The sequence below is a fragment of the Oncorhynchus kisutch genome, linkage group LG5, assembly GCF_002021735.2.
Source record: "Oncorhynchus kisutch isolate 150728-3 linkage group LG5, Okis_V2, whole genome shotgun sequence".
Classification (NCBI taxonomy): Eukaryota; Metazoa; Chordata; class Actinopteri; order Salmoniformes; family Salmonidae; genus Oncorhynchus; species Oncorhynchus kisutch.
The window spans coordinates 67,191,266-67,209,766 of NC_034178.2; the positions used below are offsets into that span (position 1 = coordinate 67,191,266).

At 44.3% G+C, this 18,501-nt stretch overlaps 1 protein-coding gene across 2 annotated transcripts in view; it reads left to right on the top strand.

The window, feature by feature from the left end:
- LOC109890307 (proto-oncogene tyrosine-protein kinase Src-like) overlaps positions 1–18,501 on the top strand; it is a 29,853-nt gene that overhangs the window by 11,234 nt on the left and 118 nt on the right. Inside the window, exons 3-13 of one of the 2 annotated variants that reach the window (XM_031825699.1) lie at positions 6,354–6,453; positions 10,287–10,304; positions 10,759–10,857; positions 11,622–11,725; positions 12,188–12,337; positions 14,452–14,607; positions 14,854–15,033; positions 15,225–15,301; positions 15,580–15,733; positions 16,716–16,847; positions 17,915–18,501. The exon at positions 17,915–18,501 is cut by the window's right edge and continues 118 nt beyond it. In XM_031825699.1, the coding sequence (XP_031681559.1) occupies positions 6,354–6,453; positions 10,287–10,304; positions 10,759–10,857; positions 11,622–11,725; positions 12,188–12,337; positions 14,452–14,607; positions 14,854–15,033; positions 15,225–15,301; positions 15,580–15,733; positions 16,716–16,847; positions 17,915–18,123 (1,379 nt within the window). In that variant the 3' untranslated portion in view covers positions 18,124–18,501. The remainder of the gene's footprint in view (positions 1–6,353; positions 6,454–10,286; positions 10,305–10,758; positions 10,858–11,621; positions 11,726–12,187; positions 12,338–14,451; positions 14,608–14,853; positions 15,034–15,224; positions 15,302–15,579; positions 15,734–16,715; positions 16,848–17,914) is intronic. The other variant, XM_020482286.2, reaches the window with a different exon arrangement.

The following is an 18,501-nucleotide window of genomic DNA, read 5'->3' on the forward strand; positions in this document are numbered from 1 at the left end:
CACATTTCTTTGAATTACTTCTCAATAATAATTTTGGATACATATTACAAGTGTATGCCACAAATACATCCCCCAAAGTACAGTACCTTTCTATTGATTTTGTTTGAGGAGATCCAAAATGTCATTATTCATTCCGGCTAAGGGCCTGGATGCATTCCAGGTGACTACCACATGGAGCTGGTTAAGAGAATTCCAAGAGTGTGCAAAGCTGTCATTAAGGCAAAGGGTGGCTTATTTGAAGAATCTCAAAAATAAATGTGGATTTGTTTAACACTTTTTTGGTTACATGATTCCATGCAGTGGCAAAAAGAATTGTGAACCCTTTGGAAATACCTGGATTTCTGCATAACTTGGTCATAAAATTTGATCTGATCTTCATCTAGGTCACAACAATAGACACACAGTCTGCTTAAACTAATAACACACAAACAATGATACGTTTGTCTTTATTCACACAGAATGCAAAAAGTATGTGAACCCTTGGATTTATTAACTGGTTGACCCTCCTTTGGCAGCAATAATCTCAACCAAATGTTTTCTGCTTAAACTAATAACACACAAACAATGATACGTTTGTCTTTATTCACACAGAATGCAAAAAGTATGTGAACCCTTGGATTTATTAACTGGTTGACCCTCCTTTGGCAGCAATAATCTCAACCAAATGAAAAGAAAACATTTGGTTGAGATTATTGCTGCCAAAGGAGGGTCAACCAGTTAATAAATCCAAGGGTTCACATACTTTTTGCATTCTGTGTGAATAAAGACAAACGTATCATTGTTTGTGTGTTATTAGTTTAAGCAGAAAACATTTGGTTGAGATTATTGCTGCCAAAGGAGGGTCAACCAGTTAATAAATCCAAGGGTTCACATACTTTTTGCATTCTGTGTGAATAAAGACAAACGTATCATTGTTTGTGTGTTATTAGTTTAAGCAGACTGTGTGTCTACTGCACAACGGTCAGGAGGAATTTGACCATTCCTCTTTACAAAACTGTTTTAGTTCAGCAATATTCTTGGGATGTCTGGTGTGAACTGCTCTCTTGAGGTCATGCCACAGCATCTCAAATCGGGTTGAGGTCAGGACTCTGACTGGGCCACTCCAGAAGGTCAGGACTCTGACTGGGCCACTCCAGAAGGTCAGGACTCTGACTGGGCCACTCCAGAAGGTCAGGACTCTGACTGGGCCACTCCAGAAGGTCAGGACTCTGACTGGGCCACTCCAGAAGGTCAGGACTCTGACTGGGCCACTCCAGAAGTTGTATTTTCTTCTGTTGAAGCCATTCTGTTGTTGATTTACTTCCGTGTTTTGGGTCGTTGTCCTGTTGCATCACCCAACTTCTGTTGAGCTTCAATTGGTGGACAGATAGCCTTACATTCTCCTGCAAAATGTCTTGGTAAACTTGGGAATTAACTTTTCTGTCGATGATAGCAAGCTGTCCAGGCCCTGAAGCAGCCCCAGGAAAAGCAGCCCCAAACCATTCTTGTTTAGTGTTTTACGTATCATTGACTCGTCAGAGATGTTAGCATGTTCCAGAGATTTCTTTTAAGTCTTTAGCTGACACTCTAGGATTCTTCTTAACCTCCATTGACCATTGAGCACTCCTAGGGAGAGTAGCAACAGTGCTATACTTAATCCATTTACAGACAATTTTTCTTACCGTGGACTGATGAACATCAAGGCTTTTAGAGATACTTTTGTAGCCCTTTACAGCTTTATGCAAGTCAACAATTCTTAATCTTAGGTCTTCTGAGATCTCTTTTGTTTGAGGGATGGTTCACATTCACATTTTATTTTAAAGGGCAAGGCAGCTCTAACCAACATCCCCAATCTCGTCATATGTTTGTCTATTGTTGTGACTTCGATGAAGATCAGATCAAATTTGATGACCAATTTATGCAGAAATCCAGGTAATTCCAAAGGGTTCACATACTGTTTCTTGCCACTGTATGTCCGTGAGGAGAACACACTGGAGTCATTTAGCCTTTGGTTGGAGTGGGAAATGTATACTGTAGGTGGAGCAAAACACCAGTCTCAACGTCAACAGTGAAGAGGCGACTCCGGGATGCTGGCCTTCTGGGCAGAGTTGCAAAAAAAAAGCTGTATCTCAGCCTGGCCAATAAAAAATAAAATATTAAGTTGGGCAAAAGAACACAGACACTGGACAGAGGAACTCTGCCTAGAAGGCCAGCATCCCGGAATCGCCTCTTGACTGTTGACATTGAGACTGATGTTTTGCGGGTACTATTTAATTTAGCTGCCATCTGAGGACTTGTGAGGCGTCTGTTTCTCAAACTAGACACTCTAATGTACTTGTCCTCTTGCTCAGTTGTGCACTGGGGCCTCCCACTCTTTCTATTCTGGTTAGCGCCAGTTTGCTCTGTTCTGTGAAGGGAGTAGTACACAGCGTTGTACGAGATCTTCTGTTTCTTGGCAATTTCTCGCATGGAATAGCCTTCATTTCTCAGAACAAGAATAGACTGACGTGTTTCAGGAGAAAAGTCATTGTTTCTTGCCATTTTAAGCCTGTAATCAAACCCACAAATGCTGATGCTCCAGATACTCAAATAGTCTAAAGAAGGCCCGTTTTATTGCTTCTTTAACAGAAGAAGGCCTTTTGATTTTATATTTGTGTTCAGTGTAAATCACACAGCTGACCAAATTACGCAGTATTTTACTTCTGGGTTAACCACAATTATAAATAGCCAGGTTGTTCAGCTATATATGTACAACCCACAGGAGGTTGGTGGCACCTTAGTTGGGGAGAACGGGCTCGTGGTAATGACTGGAGCGGAATAGGTGGAACGGTATCAAATAAATGGTTTCCATGTGTTTGATGCCCTTCCATTTTCCCCGTTTCAGCCATTTATTATGAGCCGTCCTCCCCTCAGCAGCCCCCACTGGTACAAGCCTAGGAGGAGAACCCCAGGACTTCAACAAGGTCAAACGATAGGACACATACAGCCACAACACAGTGGTCCTACTGATGATTGGTATTTTGTTTACCTTTATTTAACTAGGCAAGTCAGTTAAGAACAAATTCTTATTTTCAATGACGGCCTAGGAACAGTGGGTTAACTGCCTGTTCAGGGGCAGAACGACAGAGTTGTACCTTGTCAGCTCGGGAATTTGAACTTGCAACCTTCCGGTTACTAGTCCAACGCTCTAACCACTAGGCTACCCTGCCGCCCCAATATAGTTAGCTAGCCAGGCAGTTAACTGCAGTGCCCAACCACCTGAATATCAGATATGATGCCCAATATGTGAATGTTTGTTTGTTTTAGCTACTATCACAATGCTGATTGCCTATGGTGGTAAAGCTTTCCATTTGGCTATTACCGTTAAGTGTATATCGTCTGTCTTGCTTAAAATTTAAGTAATTGACACAAACAGCCATGTGATCACATTCAAACATGTTCTCATGTGGCAACTGCATTCTGATGGCGACAGAGCAAGGAAGCAAGTGCTGCAAAAGTTCTGCAGTCTGCCACAAACACAAGGAGGGGATTCAGGGGTTTATCACCGAGCACCCGGGATTTGTGGCTAACTGCCTGATTCGCTATGTCTAGTCCTCTGTAGCTAAGTTGGTAGAGAATGGCTCTTGCAATGCCTGGATAGTGGCTTTGACTCCCAGGGCCACCTATACATAACAAATGTATGAACACATGACTTTAGGCTGCTTTGGATAAAAAAGTCTCTACCAAAATTACAGTAATATTAGTTGTAATATTACTGTTGGTGCGCTATGACGAGAAGGTGAAGTAACTATAAACGAGAACGCTGTCAGCAATCAGTGAACACATTTTATTTCCCCTAGCTTTATGCTATAGTTGCAATATAGTGTTCTTTCTGGACCAACGTGTGTTTTATTCTCTTTCAGCACCTTCTAGTGTACTGGCGGTTTGTGTAGACTACTTCCTTTGGCGCAGGTTAGGAAGATGAAACGGGGGTACCTTTCCCTCAAAAAACATTCCATTTATTCCATTCCAATGAGCCCGTCCTCCAATAGCTCATCCCACCAGCCTCTGCTAGTGTATTTGCAGCATCTGTTGACAGCGACTATTGAATTACAATAAATATAATGTACTAAGTTAGATTTTTGTGAAGACTGAAAAACATACAGGTATTGTTGAGATGGGAATGGTATGATCATGGAAAAACCTTCTTTAAGGCTACATCTGCTTGGAGTGCCAAGCCCGTCTCCAGGTAGTGCCAAGCCCGCCTCCAGGGAGTGCCAAGCCCGTCTCCAGGGAGTGCCAAGCCCGTGTCCAGTGAGTGCCAAGCCCGTCTCCAGGGAGTGCCAAGCCCGTCTCCAAGGAGTGCCAAGCCCGTCTCCAGGGAGTGCCAAGCCCGTGTCCAGTGAGTGCCAAGCCCGTCTCCAGGGAGTGCCAAGCCTGTGTCCAGTGAGTGCCAAGCCCGTCTCCAGGGAGTGCCAAGCCCGTCTCCAGGGAGTGCCAAGCCCGTCTCCAAGGAGTGCCAAGCCCGTCTCCAGGAGTGCCAAGCCCGTCTTCAGTTTGACTTTGAAGACTCTCACAGACCTGACATGACACTATAGTGTGTCTAGACCAGATGGTCAATCATTATTTTGCGTCTCCTGTAAAGTGATTGGTTGCACTTTATTTCCCCCCCCCGGCATCTTATTAACCAATCAAAGATTCCCCGGTCCGAACCAGGTGCTCGTTATAAAGGGAAAGCTGAGAAACTATAGATGTTGTGACCGTAAAGGACATTAGGCAGCCCTAATGTCAATGCCGGTATCTCTTTCCAGGAAATGTACATTGGATTAGACAGCCCAATGTTTCCCGTAGTTGTTTTTATTTTGGGAGGGTGCAAAAGCCAACAATGTAATATTCTAAGATGTGAATGCCAAAACATTAAATTGAAATGAATTGAGACAAATATTTAAGTGTTTTGGCAACAGAGCTGATTATCCTACTGCCTATTTCAGTAGTTTCTCCCATTCTTCTCTGCAGATCCTTTCAAGCTCTGTCAGGCTAGATGGGGAGTGTCGCTGTACAGCTATTTTCAGGTCTCTCCAGAAATGCACGATCAGGTTCAAGTCTGGGATCTGGCTGGGCCACTCAAGGACATTGAGACTTGTCTCGAAGCCACTCCTTGGCTGTGTGCTTAGCCTCGTTGTCCTATTGGAATGTGAACCTTCGTCCCAGTCTGAGGTCCTGAGCGCTCTGGAGCAGGTTTTCATCAAGGATCTCTCTGTACTTTGCTCCGTTCATCTTTCCCTCGATCCTGACTAGTCTCCCAGTCCGTGCCGCTGAAAAACCTCCCCACAGCATGTTGCTGCCACCGCCATGCTTCATTGTAGGGATGGTGCCAGGTTACCTCCAGACGCGACGCTTGGCATTCAGGCCAAGCATTTCATCAGAACAGACATCTTGTTTCTCATGGTATAAGGGTCCTTTAAGTGCCTTTTGGCAAACTCCAAGTGGGCTGTCATGTGCCTTTTTACTGAGGAGTGGCTTCCGCCATGACCACTCTACCATAAAGAAAGGCCTGATTGGTGGTGCTACAGAGATGGTTGCCCTTCTGGAAGGTTCTCCCATCTCCACAGAGGAAGTCTGGAGCTCTGTCAGAGTGACCATCGGGTTCTTGGTCACCTCCCTGACCAAGGCCCTTCTCCCCCGATTGCTCAATTTGGCCGGGCGGCCAGCTCTAGGAAGAGTCTTGGTGGTTCAAAAAAGTCTTCCATTTAAGAGTGATGTAGGCCACTGTGTTCTTGGGGACCTTCAATGCTGCAGAAATGTTTTGGTACCCTTCCCCAGATCTGTGCCTCGGCACAATCCTGTCACTGAGCTCTACGGGCAATTCCCTCAACCTCATGACTTGGTTTTTGCTCTGACATGCACTGTCAACTGTGGGACCTAATATAGGTGTGTGTGTGTGTGTTCCTTTCCAAATAATGTCCAATCAATTTATCACTGGTAGACTCCAGTCAAGTTGTAGAATCATTTCAAGGATGATCAATGGAAAGAGGATGCACCTGAGCTCAAGTTCGAGTCTCATAGTAAAGGGTCTGAATACTTATGTAAATAAGGTCTTTCTGTTTTTCACTTTGTCAGTATGGGGTATTGTGTGTAGATTGAGGAAAAAATATAATTTAATCAATTTTAGAATAAGGCTGTAACGTAATTAAGTATGGAAAATATCAAGAGGTCTGAATACACTCTGAAGGTACTCGTAGTTCTATATGAATATAGTGTATTACAAAAAGAGGATACTGTACTTTGCCTTGAGAGATGCCAATCCTCAGCTGCATGTGTGTTAGCCCAAAACTCTCCTATCTCTAACATTTTCTGTGTGTGTGTGTGTGTGTGTGTGTGTGTCCATCCTGTAGGAGGTGTCACTACATTTGTGGCACTCTATGACTATGAATCACGGACTGCCTCAGACCTGACCTTCAAGAAAGGCGAGCGGCTGCAGATCATCAACAACACGTAAGGAGATGCCCACTCCATCGTCTCCCTGTTTAGATACTACATGTCCACCATGTACTCTCACCTAAACACACACACTCATCCAGACGAAGACAAACCCAAACACACACCGTGTGGACACACAAGCATGCACACTGTACACACACAGTCACAGTGAGTGCTGACTTATTCATAATTCCTCGTTAGCCAAACAACACTGTCTGTCCCCTTTCTGTCGCCCCATCTGCTGTGTACAACATTACTACTAATGTTTTCAGATCTTACAAGGGCAACCTTGTCAGGTCATGTTCCTTAGGCACCAAACGAAGGAAAACAAACTGAAACAGCGAGGCACTACTGCTGTAAAAATGTTTTCTGTTGCCCTAATGAACATAATCCTGATTCTAGCCCTTCTACTGTTGATTGGGTCTAATAGTTCAAGTTTGTCCTTTCCAAAAGCATCACTCTGACAGACACTTTTTATTTTTTTATTTTTTTTATTTAACCTTTATTTAACCAGGTAGGCTAATTGAGAACAAGTTCTCATTTGCAACTGCGACCTGGCCAAGATAAAGCATAGCAGTGTGAGCAGACAACAAAGAGTTACACATGGAGTAAACAATTAACAAGTCAATAACACAGTAGAAAACAAAGGGGGAGTCTATATACAATGTGTGCAAAAGGCATGAGGAGGTAGGCAAATAATTACAATTTTGCAGATTAACACTGGAGTGATGAATGATCAGATGGTCATGTACAGGTAGAGATATTGGTGTGCAAAAGAGCAGAAAAGTAAATAAATAAAAACAGTATGGGGATGAGGTAGGTGAAAAAGGGTGGGCTATTTACCAATAGACTATGTACAGCTGCAGCGATCGGTTAGCTGCTCAGATAGCTGATGTTTGAAGTTGGTGAGGGAGATAAAAGTCTCCAACTTCAGCGATTTTTGCAATTCGTTCCAGTCACAGGCAGCAGAGTACTGGAACGAAAGGCGGCCAAATGAGGTGTTGGCTTTAGGGATGATCAGTGAGATACACCTGCTGGAGCGCGTGCTACGGATGGGTGTTGCCATCGTGACCAGTGAGCTGAGATAAGGCGGAGCTTTACCTAGCATGGACTTGTAGATGACCTGGAGCCAGTGGGTCTGGCGACGAATATGTAGCGAGGGCCAGCCGACTAGAGCATACAAGTCGCAGTGCAGTGGTGGGTGGTATAAGGTGCTTTAGTGACAAAACGGATGGCACTGTGATAAACTGCATCCAGTTTGCTGAGTAGAGTGTTGGAAGCCATTTTGTAGATGACATCGCCGAAGTCGAGGATCGGTAGGATAGTCAGTTTTACTAGGGTAAGCTTGGCGGCGTGAGTGAAGGAGGCTTTGTTGCGGAATAGAAAGCCGACTCTTGATTTGATTTTCGATTGGAGATGTTTGATATGAGTCTGGAAGGAGAGTTTGCAGTCTAGCCAGACACCTAGGTACTTATAGACGTCCACATATTCTAGGTCGGAACCATCCAGGGTGGTGATGCTAGTCGGGCATGCGGGTGCAGGCAGCGACCGGTTGAAAAGCATGCATTTGGTTTTACTAGCGTTTAAGAGCAGTTGGAGGCCACGGAAGGAGTGCTGTATGGCATTGAAGCTTGTTTGGAGGTTAGATAGCACAGTGTCCAATGACGGGCCGAAAGTATATAGAATGGTGTCGTCTGCGTAGACACAAGCCAGTTTGTTTCCAAAAAAGTATTTGTTCCATCACTGGGTATTTTGGATGCAACAGGAGAGAATAGGTCATACCCAGATATATCACCCAATGAGCCTATTTAGATACAACAGAGCTGGATTACAGGAAGACGGTTCACAGCTCACTATAGGAAGACATTTTAAAATGCACAGTTTCAAAACATACATTTCAGGTCAGGCCATGTGGGAGTTAGGTACAGGATGGTCTCTGCCTGTTTTACACACACACACACACACACACACACACACACACACACACACACACACACACACACACACACACACACACACACACACACACACACACACACACACACACACATACAGTTGAAGTCGGAAGTTTACATACACTGAGGTTGGAGTCATTAAAACGAGTTTTTCAACCACTCCACAAATTTCTTGTTAACAAACTATAGTTTTGGCAAGTCGGTTAGGAAGTCATTTTTCCAACAGTTGTTTACAGACAGATTATTTCACTTATAATTCACTGTATCACAATTCCAGTGGGTCAGAAGTTTACATACACTAAGTTGACTGGGCCTTTAAACAGCTTGGAAAATTCCAGAAAATTATGTCATGGCTTCAGAAGCTTCTGATAGGCTAATTGACCTAATTTGAGTCAATTGGAGGTGTACCTGTGGATGTATTTCAAGGCCTACCTTCAAACTCAGTGACTCTTTGCTTGCCATTATGGGAAAATCAAAAGAAATCAGCTAAGACCAATTTCCAAATGCCTGAACGGTACCACGTTCCTCTGTAGAAACAATAGTACGCAAGTCTAAACACCATGGGACCACGCAGCCGTCATACTGCTCAGGAAGGAGACGTGTTCTGTCTCCTAGAGGGACCACACAGCCATCATACCGCTCAGGAAGGAGACGTGTTCTGTCTCCAAGAGATGAAAGTACTTTTGTATGAAAAATGCCAATCAATCCCAGAACAACAGCAAAGGACCTTGTGAAGATGCTGGAGGAAACGGGTACAAAAGTATCTATATCAGGAGTAAAACGAGTCCTATTTCGACATAACCTGAAAGGCCGCTCAGCAAGGAAGAAGCCACTGCTCCAAAACCGCCATAAAAAAGCCAGACTACGGTTTGCACCTGCACATGGGGACAAAGATCATACTTTTTGGAGAAATGTCCTCTGGTCTGATGAAACAAAAATAGAACTGTTTGGCCATAATGACCATCGTTATGTTTGGAGGAAAAAGGGGGAGGCCTTCAAGCTGAAGAACACCATCCCAACCGTGAAGCACTGGGGTAGCAGCATCATGTTCTGGGGGTGCTTTGCTGCAGGAGGGACTGGTGCACTTCACAATGTAGATGGCATCATGAGGGGGAAAAATGGATGTAGATATATTAAAGCAACATCTCAAGACATCTGTCTTGACCAAGTTAAAGCTTGGTCGCAAATGGGTCTTCCAAATGGACAATGACCCCAAGCATACTTCCAAAGTTGTGGCAAAATGGCTTAAGGACAACAAGGTCAAGGTATTGGAGTGGCCATCACAAAGCCCTGATCTCAATCCTATAGAAGATTTGTGGGCAGAACTGAAAGTGTGCGAGCAAGGAGGCCTACAAACCTGACTCAGTTACACCAGCTCTGTCGGGAGGAATGGGCCAAAATTCACCCAACTTATTGTGGGAAGCTTGTGGAAGGATCCTCAAAACATTTGACCCAAGTTAAACAATTTTAAAGGCAATGCCACCAAATACTAATTGAGTGTATGTAAACTTCTGACCCACTGGGAATGTGATGAAAGATATAAAAGCTGAAATAAATCATTTTCTCTACCATTATTCTGACATTTCATATTCTTAAAATAAAGTGGTGATCCTAACTGAACCAAGACAGAGAATTTTTACTTGGATTAAATGTCAGGAATTGTGAAAAACTGATTTTAAATGTATTTGGCTCAGGTGTATGTAAACGTCTTACTTCAACTGTGAGTGTGTATATATATAATCACACACACACAGTGTACCCACCGTTAGTTGTTGCTACTGTTCTATGGTCTGGTCTTGTGTGCTCTGCTGTTTGCTGCATTTCTTTCTGTGTGTTTTTGATGTTCTCTGCTGTCTGTTATTTCCCTCTCTCATGCTTCATGGTTTCTCTTAGGAGAAAGTACAGCTTCAGGTCAGTGAACTAATCCTTTCTGATCCCCCTGTCTTAACTTCTCGTCACCTTTCCTCTTCCCGATCAACCCCGTTTTTCCTCAGTGTGCACTGAGGTGATGTGTGTCAGCTCAACCTACAACAAACCAAACCATTTGTGCTTATGAACTCAAAGGCAAAATGACAGTGTGTGAAGTACTTTTTGTCATTGTTTTCACTTGGTTTGCCTGTTTTTAAAATTATTATTTAGTCAAGAGAGGTTAAGATCTTTTTTGATCCTATGAATGTCATGGTGTGAGCACACAGTGTCCTCCACTGGTTTACTCCCAGGGCTGTTTTTAGGCTTCAACCACGGTCAAACGTGTCTATCTGATGTGAGTGACCAGTTAGTACTCTGAATGAACCCAGGGAGGGCTTCTGGTTGTCCAAGTCAATAACCCTGTCATCACCTCCTTCTCTCCTCTGTCTCGCTGCAGGGAAGGGGACTGGTGGCTGGCTCGGTCTCTGACTACCGGAGAAAGCGGTTACATCCCCAGCAACTATGTGGCTCCCTCTGACTCCATTCAAGCAGAAGAGTACATCAACTTTGTTTTATTTATTTTTTTATCTCGATCTTTCCTGTTTTTATCAAGTTATAAAATGTAGACTTTTTTGGGGGAAACAGCCGTGGGTTTAGAATGCTGAGATGGAGCTAGGGTTGCAAAATGCGGGTAACTTTGCCTATATTCCCAGTTTTTCCAGAAATTTTGGTTGGCAGATTCCTGGAATCAGAAAGAAATGTGGAATCCTCCAACCAGGATTTCTGGAAAAACCTGGGAATTTTGTTACTAGAATGTTGCAACCCTAGAAGAAGCAGCATGGCGTCCAGCTTTAATAACATTGGCCAAACTCTCTCTAAGATGTATGATTAGGGACAAACCCATCTGGATAGTAAAATACCCTGGTCTCAGATGTACTTCAGATGTACTTCAAGTGGTGCTCAATAAGGATATTAAAGGGACAGTTTCCCTCAAATCACAGTTTGTTAGGCATTTTCATTTCTCAAAAGTGGCCTTCTGATGGTTAAACTCCATGTCTCAGACCATCTGTTTTGTAGATCCACCTATATGCCACAATCAAAAATATGTTGGAAAAGATAAGCACTGCATAATTTCCCCACAAAATTGCTGTGCTAATAAAGCTGGATCGACACAATACCACTGGAACGTGGACTCGTTGACGTGACACTTTTTTTGAGGTCTGAATACGTGACCCAACTATGCTTCTGGAGTGCAATGCCACTTTGATCAGTGGCAGGTTCTCACTGTTCTTTCTCACTCACTCTGGCCCACTTTCACAGGTGGTATTTTGGGAAAATAACTCGGCGCGACTCAGAGAGGCTCCTTTTGAGTTTACAGAACCGACGAGGCACCTTCCTGGTCCGAGAGAGCGAGACCACCAAGGGTGAGAAGAACCCCTCAGAGAGCGACAGACATTTTAGACGTGGAGTAGAAGCACTGTTAGATTATTGTCAAATTCCTTGTTGAAGTTTCCTCTTTTTATTGTGAAGTAGTACATTTGAACACGGAATGAACCCACCAAACGGTTGAAGAGGCACTTTGTCCCTCTCCCCAAAACAATGACAGAAATGCAGTGAAACTGACTTGTAGAGTTGAGTTTCAGGGTAATGAGGTCATGTGGTGTAGTTTATGCTGTGAACATGCAGTGTGCTAATGTGTGTAGTGTGGAACACTAGATGCGTAACTAGCTTGATTGGAGTATGACTACTACAGATGTCCAGGTGATCCATTCAAACTTGAAGTTAACTGGTTTTGACCCACACATTACTCCTTCCACACACACAGAAGCATAGAGATGATGCAGACAATGTATCAAATTATTTTGTAATTCTATTTTTCTGCACAGGAGCCTACTGCCTGTCCGTGTTGGACTACGACAACACCAAAGGTCTCAATGTCAAACATTACAAGATACGCAAGCTAGACAGCGGTGGTTTCTACATCACCTCACGCACCCAGTTCAGCAGCCTGCAGCAGCTGGTCTACCACTATCATAGTGAGTAAACCGCTCGTCTATTACTGTCGTGGAGAGTAACCAGCTGATCTATTACTGTCGCAGTGAGTAACCAACTGGTCTTTTACTGTCACGGTGAGTGACCCCCTGGTATGTTACTGTCACGGTGAGTAACCCGCTGGTCTGTTACTGTCACAGTGAGTAACCCCCTGGTATGTTACTGTCACAGTGAGTAACCCCCTGGTATGTTACTGTCACGGTGAGTTACCCCCTGGTATGTTACTGTCACGGTGAGTAATCCCCTGGTATGTTACTGTCACGGTGAGTAATCCCCTGGTATGTTACTGTCACGGTGAGTAATCCCCTGGTATGTTACTGTCACGGTGAGTAACCCCCTGGTATGTTACTGTCACGGTGAGTAACCCCCTGGTATGTTACTGTCACGGTGAGTAACCCCCTGGTATGTTACTGTCACGGTGAGTAACCCCCTGGTATGTTACTGTCACGGTGAGTAACCCCCTGGTATGTTACTGTCACGGTGAGTAACCCCCTGGTATGTTACTGTCACGGTGAGTAACCCCCTGGTATGTTACTGTCACGGTGAGTAACCCCCTGGTATGTTACTGTCACGGTGAGTAACCCCCTGGTATGTTACTGTCACAGTGAGTAACCCCCTGGTATGTTACTGTCACAGTGAGTAACCCCCTGGTATGTTACTGTCACGGTGAGTAACCCCCTGGTATGTTACTGTCACGGTGAGTAACCCCCTGGTATGTTACTGTCACGGTGAGTAACCCCCTGGTATGTTACTGTCACGGTGAGTAACCCCCTGGTATGTTACTGTCACGGTGAGTAACACGCTGGTCCGTTACTGTCACGGTGACTAACGTATTATATTAGCACCTTATATGTTGATAGATGCTTACAAGCATGATTATTATACAGCCAGTAAGAACCAAAATGTAAGTGAATGTTTGGGTGTTTATTTGTTCATGTACTGTAATATGGTGTAAAGTCAAGGGTGTGGTTTGAGCAAATTCAGTCGTTCTGTTTCACAACCGTTTCCAATTAGTGCAAAGTGCAATGGCTATCTGTCTCCGGACTTGAACCCCATTTAAAACCTGTGGTTTGGATTGAAGAGGTACAAACTAAGGATATCAAGGTTCTGAAAAGATTCTGTATGGCGGAATGGTCCAAGATCCCTCCGAATGTGTTCTACAACCTCATTAAACATTTTAGAAAAAGGCTCCGTTTTGTAATTCTTGCAAGGGGAGGTATTGTTTATATGTTAAACATAATATTTTTCTATGATCAATTGTATTAAAAAATATAATTCCCAAGGTTTTTAGCAAACAATATAGCTGAGTATTTGAATTATTTATTTTGTATTGTGATTTTTGCACATTTTTATCAAGGCTGTCAATAATTTCCGACCCAACTGTATATTTTAAATATATAATTTTTGTTACATGGTATGCAGTGTCTTTGTCCATAATACATCAAAGTGAAACCGGATACAGACGACACAGACAGAATAACTCAATAAGAATATTGAACACACGTCTTTATTTGAACCTTTTTACCCCTTTTTCTCCCCAATTTCATGGTATCCAATTGGTAGTTAGTCTTGCCCATCGCTGCAACTCCGATACGGACTCGGGAGAGACAAAGGTCAAGAGTCATGCATGCGCCAAAACACGAAACTGACAAGCCGCACTGCTTCTTGACACACTGCTCACTTAACCCGGAAGCCAGCTGCACCAATGTGTCAGAGGAAACACCGTACACCTGGTGACCGATGTCAGTGTGCATGCGCCCGGCCCGCCTCGAGTTGATAGAGCTTGATGGGGACATCCCAGCCGGCCAAACCCTCCCCTAACCCGGATGACGCTGGGCCAATTGTGCGCTGCCTCATGGGTCTACCGATCGTGGCCGGCTGCGACACAGCCTGGGATCGAACCCGGGTCTGTAGTGACGCCTTATGACAGCTGCACCACTCGGGAGGCCAAACACATTTCTGACACTTGTCAGATGTGCCAATCTCTCAGAAAACCCAAAACAACTGTCTAGGTGGATAGTGTTAACAAGGGTGAACAGTTCCAGTTGTCTAGGCGGTGACCGTATGCCTCGCTCTGTCTTCCCGTACCGAACCACAGAGCATGCAGATGGACTGTGCCACTGTCTGACAGAGGTGTGTCCGATGCTGAAGCCTCAGACCCAGGGCCTGGCCCGCGACGCCTGGGAGATATCCCGGGAGTCCCTCCACCTCGACCTCAAACTGGGCCAGGGCTGCTTCGGAGAGGTCTGGATGGGTAAGACACACACACACACACTGTTTTTTGAAGTATAGATGAATAATAAATAGTATTTTAACAGACACCTTTATTCCAACTTCATGTATTTCAACTATATCTTCATGTAAGGACTGTGTAGTTAGTTGTGGCAGAAACGTGGGTCTGTTCCACCCCTGTTTATCCATGGGCTGTCCTGGGTACTCCTTTAGCTTCGTTGGCTAGGTACTCTGGGTACTCTGACCCATGGCTACTGTGTTTCTAAAGGGACATGGAATGGTACAACGCGGGTGGCCATCAAGACCCTGAAGACGGGTACCATGTCCCCAGAGGCCTTCCTCCAGGAAGCCCAGGTCATGAAGAAGCTGAGACACGAGAAACTGGTGCAGCTCTACGCCGTGGTGTCTGAGGAACCCATCTACATCGTCACCGAGTACATGAGCCAAGGTAACAGTAGAGCAATCATCATCATCATCATCATCATCATCGCTGACTACATGGGCTGTGGTCCAGGCTGGTCTTCACGTGTGTATGCGCACACACACACACACACACACACACACGTTGTTCTTGTGTTCCCTTTCTCCTGCCTTCTCTCTCTTTCTCTCAGTATTCTGATAACACTGTCGCTCCCATAGGTAGCCTGTTGGACTTCCTGAAAGGTGACACGGGCAAGCTGCTACGTCTACCCCAGTTAGTGGATATGGCATCTCAGGTGGGACAAACGCTACAATGTTCAGTACCTTTTGGCATAAAGGTCTTATTTCAGTTGATTTTAATTTTTTCTCCTCTTTTGTTCATTTTTACTCCGAATTTTCTTTCTCTATCTCGCTGTCTCTCTCTCTCTCTCTCGCTGTGTCTCTCTCTCTCGCTGTGTCTCTTTCTCTCGATGTGTCTCTCTCTCTCTCCGTGTCTCTCTCCGTGTCTCTCTCTCTCCGTGTCTCTCTCTCTCCCCGTGTCTCTCTCGCTCTCCGTGTCTCTGTGTGTGTATAGATTGCAGCAGGGATGGCATACGTAGAGAGAATGAACTACGTCCACAGAGACCTCAGGGCTGCCAACATCCTGGTCGGGGACAACCTGGCATGTAAAGTGGCCGACTTCGGTTTGGCCCGCCTCATAGAGGACAACGAGTACACTGCTAGACAGGGTAAGGTTTCAGTCAACGAGTACACTGCTAGACAGGTGAAGGCTTCAGTCAACGAGTACACTGCTAGACAGGGTAAGGCTTCAGTACACTGACAGACAGGGTAAGGCTTCAGTACACTGACAGACAGGGTAAGGATTCAGTACGCTGCTAGACAGGGTAAGGCTTCAGTACACTGCTAGACAGGGTAAGGCTTCAGTATACTGCTAGACAGGGTAAGGCTTCAGTACACTGCTAGACAGGGTAAGGCTTCAGTACACTGCTAGACAGGGTAAGGCTTCAGTACACTGACAGACAGGGTAAGGCTTCAGTCAACGAGTACACTGCTAGACAGGGTAAGGCTTCAGTACACTGCTAGACAAGGTAAGGCTTCAGTACACTGCTCGACAGGGTAAGGCTTCAGTACACTGCTAGACAGGGTAAGGCTTCAGTACACTGACAGACAGGGTAAGGCTTCAGTACACTGCTAGACAGGGTAAGGCTTCAGTCATGGCCAAATCTGTAGTTGTGTGTCCTAAACCTGGTCTTGGAGGACCCCTATTATCCTGGTCTCGGTGTGTAAAGTGGGCAACTTTAGCCTGCCGCCCCCTCCTAATAGAAAATAATGTGTACATCGCCAGACAGGGTTCTGCTCTGGTCTGGGTCCGATATCTCTATGTAATGTATGTCCTTAGCCTGGTTTTGGAGGACCCCTGCTTCACCTGGTCTCTTGATTACTTGTGTTTATTTTTTTTAAAGTTGTTAGATGCAGACTTTGTGACTTCAGGGATTATAATAAAGGGGCTAAATAACTTCAGGAAAATTTACTAATTCTGACTCTGTGAAAGGTCAAGTTTTCCATTTGGCAGACTGTAGAGAGGCTCAACTCTAGCCTTGTTTTTAGGAAAATAGGCTTGTATTGATGTATTCTAGTTAAAACAGTGACATTTTGGCTACCATGGTCTTTTATCAGAGTGTGTCATCAATCAGGGTTTTGTTTCCCCAGGTGCCAAGTTCCCCATTAAGTGGACCGCGCCAGAGGCTGCACTCTACGGACGCTTCACCATCAAGTCAGATGTCTGGTCATTCGGGGTCCTGCTCACTGAACTGGCCACTAAAGGCAGAGTCCCATATCCAGGTACCGGTGACTTTTCTTCATGAAAACATCAAGACAAGTAGTTACACACTCTGCTCACAATAGGTATAAAACACCAATGTGTTGACACACAATGTCTCTTCAGGTTTACATATACGGTGTACTTCAAATCAAATTTATTTGTCACATACACATGGTTAGCAGATGTTAATGCGTGTGTAGCGAAATGCTTGTGCTTCTAGTTCCAACAATGCAGTAATCTAACCTAACAATTCCACAACTAACTACCTTATACACACAAGTGTAAAGGGATAAAGAATATGTACATAAAGATATATGAATGAGTGATGGTACAGAACGGCATAGGCAAGATGCAGTAGATGGTATAGAGTACAGTATAGACATATGAGATGAGTAATGTAGGGTATGTAAACTAAGTGGCATAGTTTAAAGTGGCTAGTGATACATGTATTACATAAAGATGGCAAGATGCAGTAGATGATATAGAGTACAGTATATACATATGAGATGAGTAATGTATACTTTGTTTACATATACAGTATACTTTGTTTACATATACAGTATACTTTGTTTACATATACAGTATACTTTGATTACATATACAGTATACTTTGATTACATATACAGTATACTTTGATTACATATACAGTGTACTTTGTTTACATATACAGTATACTTTGATTACATATACAGTATACTTTGATTACATATACAGTGTACTTTGTTTACATATACAGTATACTTTGATTACATATATAGTATACTTTGATTACATATACAGTATACTTTGATTACATATATGGTATACTTTGACTAAATAGTCGTCCAAGATGAGGAGTTGCATACAATTGCACTTAGAAGGAAGTGAAGGGTTGGTCTTTTTTCTGTGTGTTTATTTCTAATATAAATTAGGGGTGTTGGATTGAATGCTATGTTATTTTCAGCTATTATTTGATTTCCTAGTGGAATCATGTGCAGTACAAAAGTTGAACAGGTTTTATAGAAAAACACTGTTGAACGTGTTTCTCTCTCTTCTCTCCCTCTATTTCTTTATGTATCTATCTATCCCCTCCATACACTGTCTTCAGGCATGGTGAACCGGGAGGTGTTGGATCAGGTGGAGCGTGGCTACCGGATGCCCTGCCCTGCTGAGTGCCCAGCCTCCATGCACGAGCTCATGCTCACCTGCTGGAGGAAGGACGCAGAGGAGCGGCCCACCTTCGAGTACCTGCAGGGCTTCCTGGAGGACTACTTCACCTCCACTGAGCCCCAGTACCAGCCTGGGGAGAACCTATAAGGCTCAGGGACATCAGGGACATTTGCCTGGAATCCGTTCAAAGTTTTCCCAACGTGTGCACTTGTGCACTACCTGTCAAGCATTGGATTAGTGTAAGCATTGGCTGTACTAGAGGAAGTCTCCCTCATTGTTGAAATCCGCCCTCATTGTTGAAATCCTCAAGGTTGAGTGTGCAAGTGCACACTTGCAAGTTTGGAGAAATTAGAAGCAGCCATAGCATCTGACCTCTCCACCTCCTCTCCTCTTGCAGAGCGCTGCCAACGTGGCACCGGTGCCGAAGGAACATCCGTCTGTTTTTCCTCTCTCTTGTGCATACCAAATGGCTCGCTATTACCTACATACATGTAGTGCACTACTTTTGACCAGAGACCTATGGGA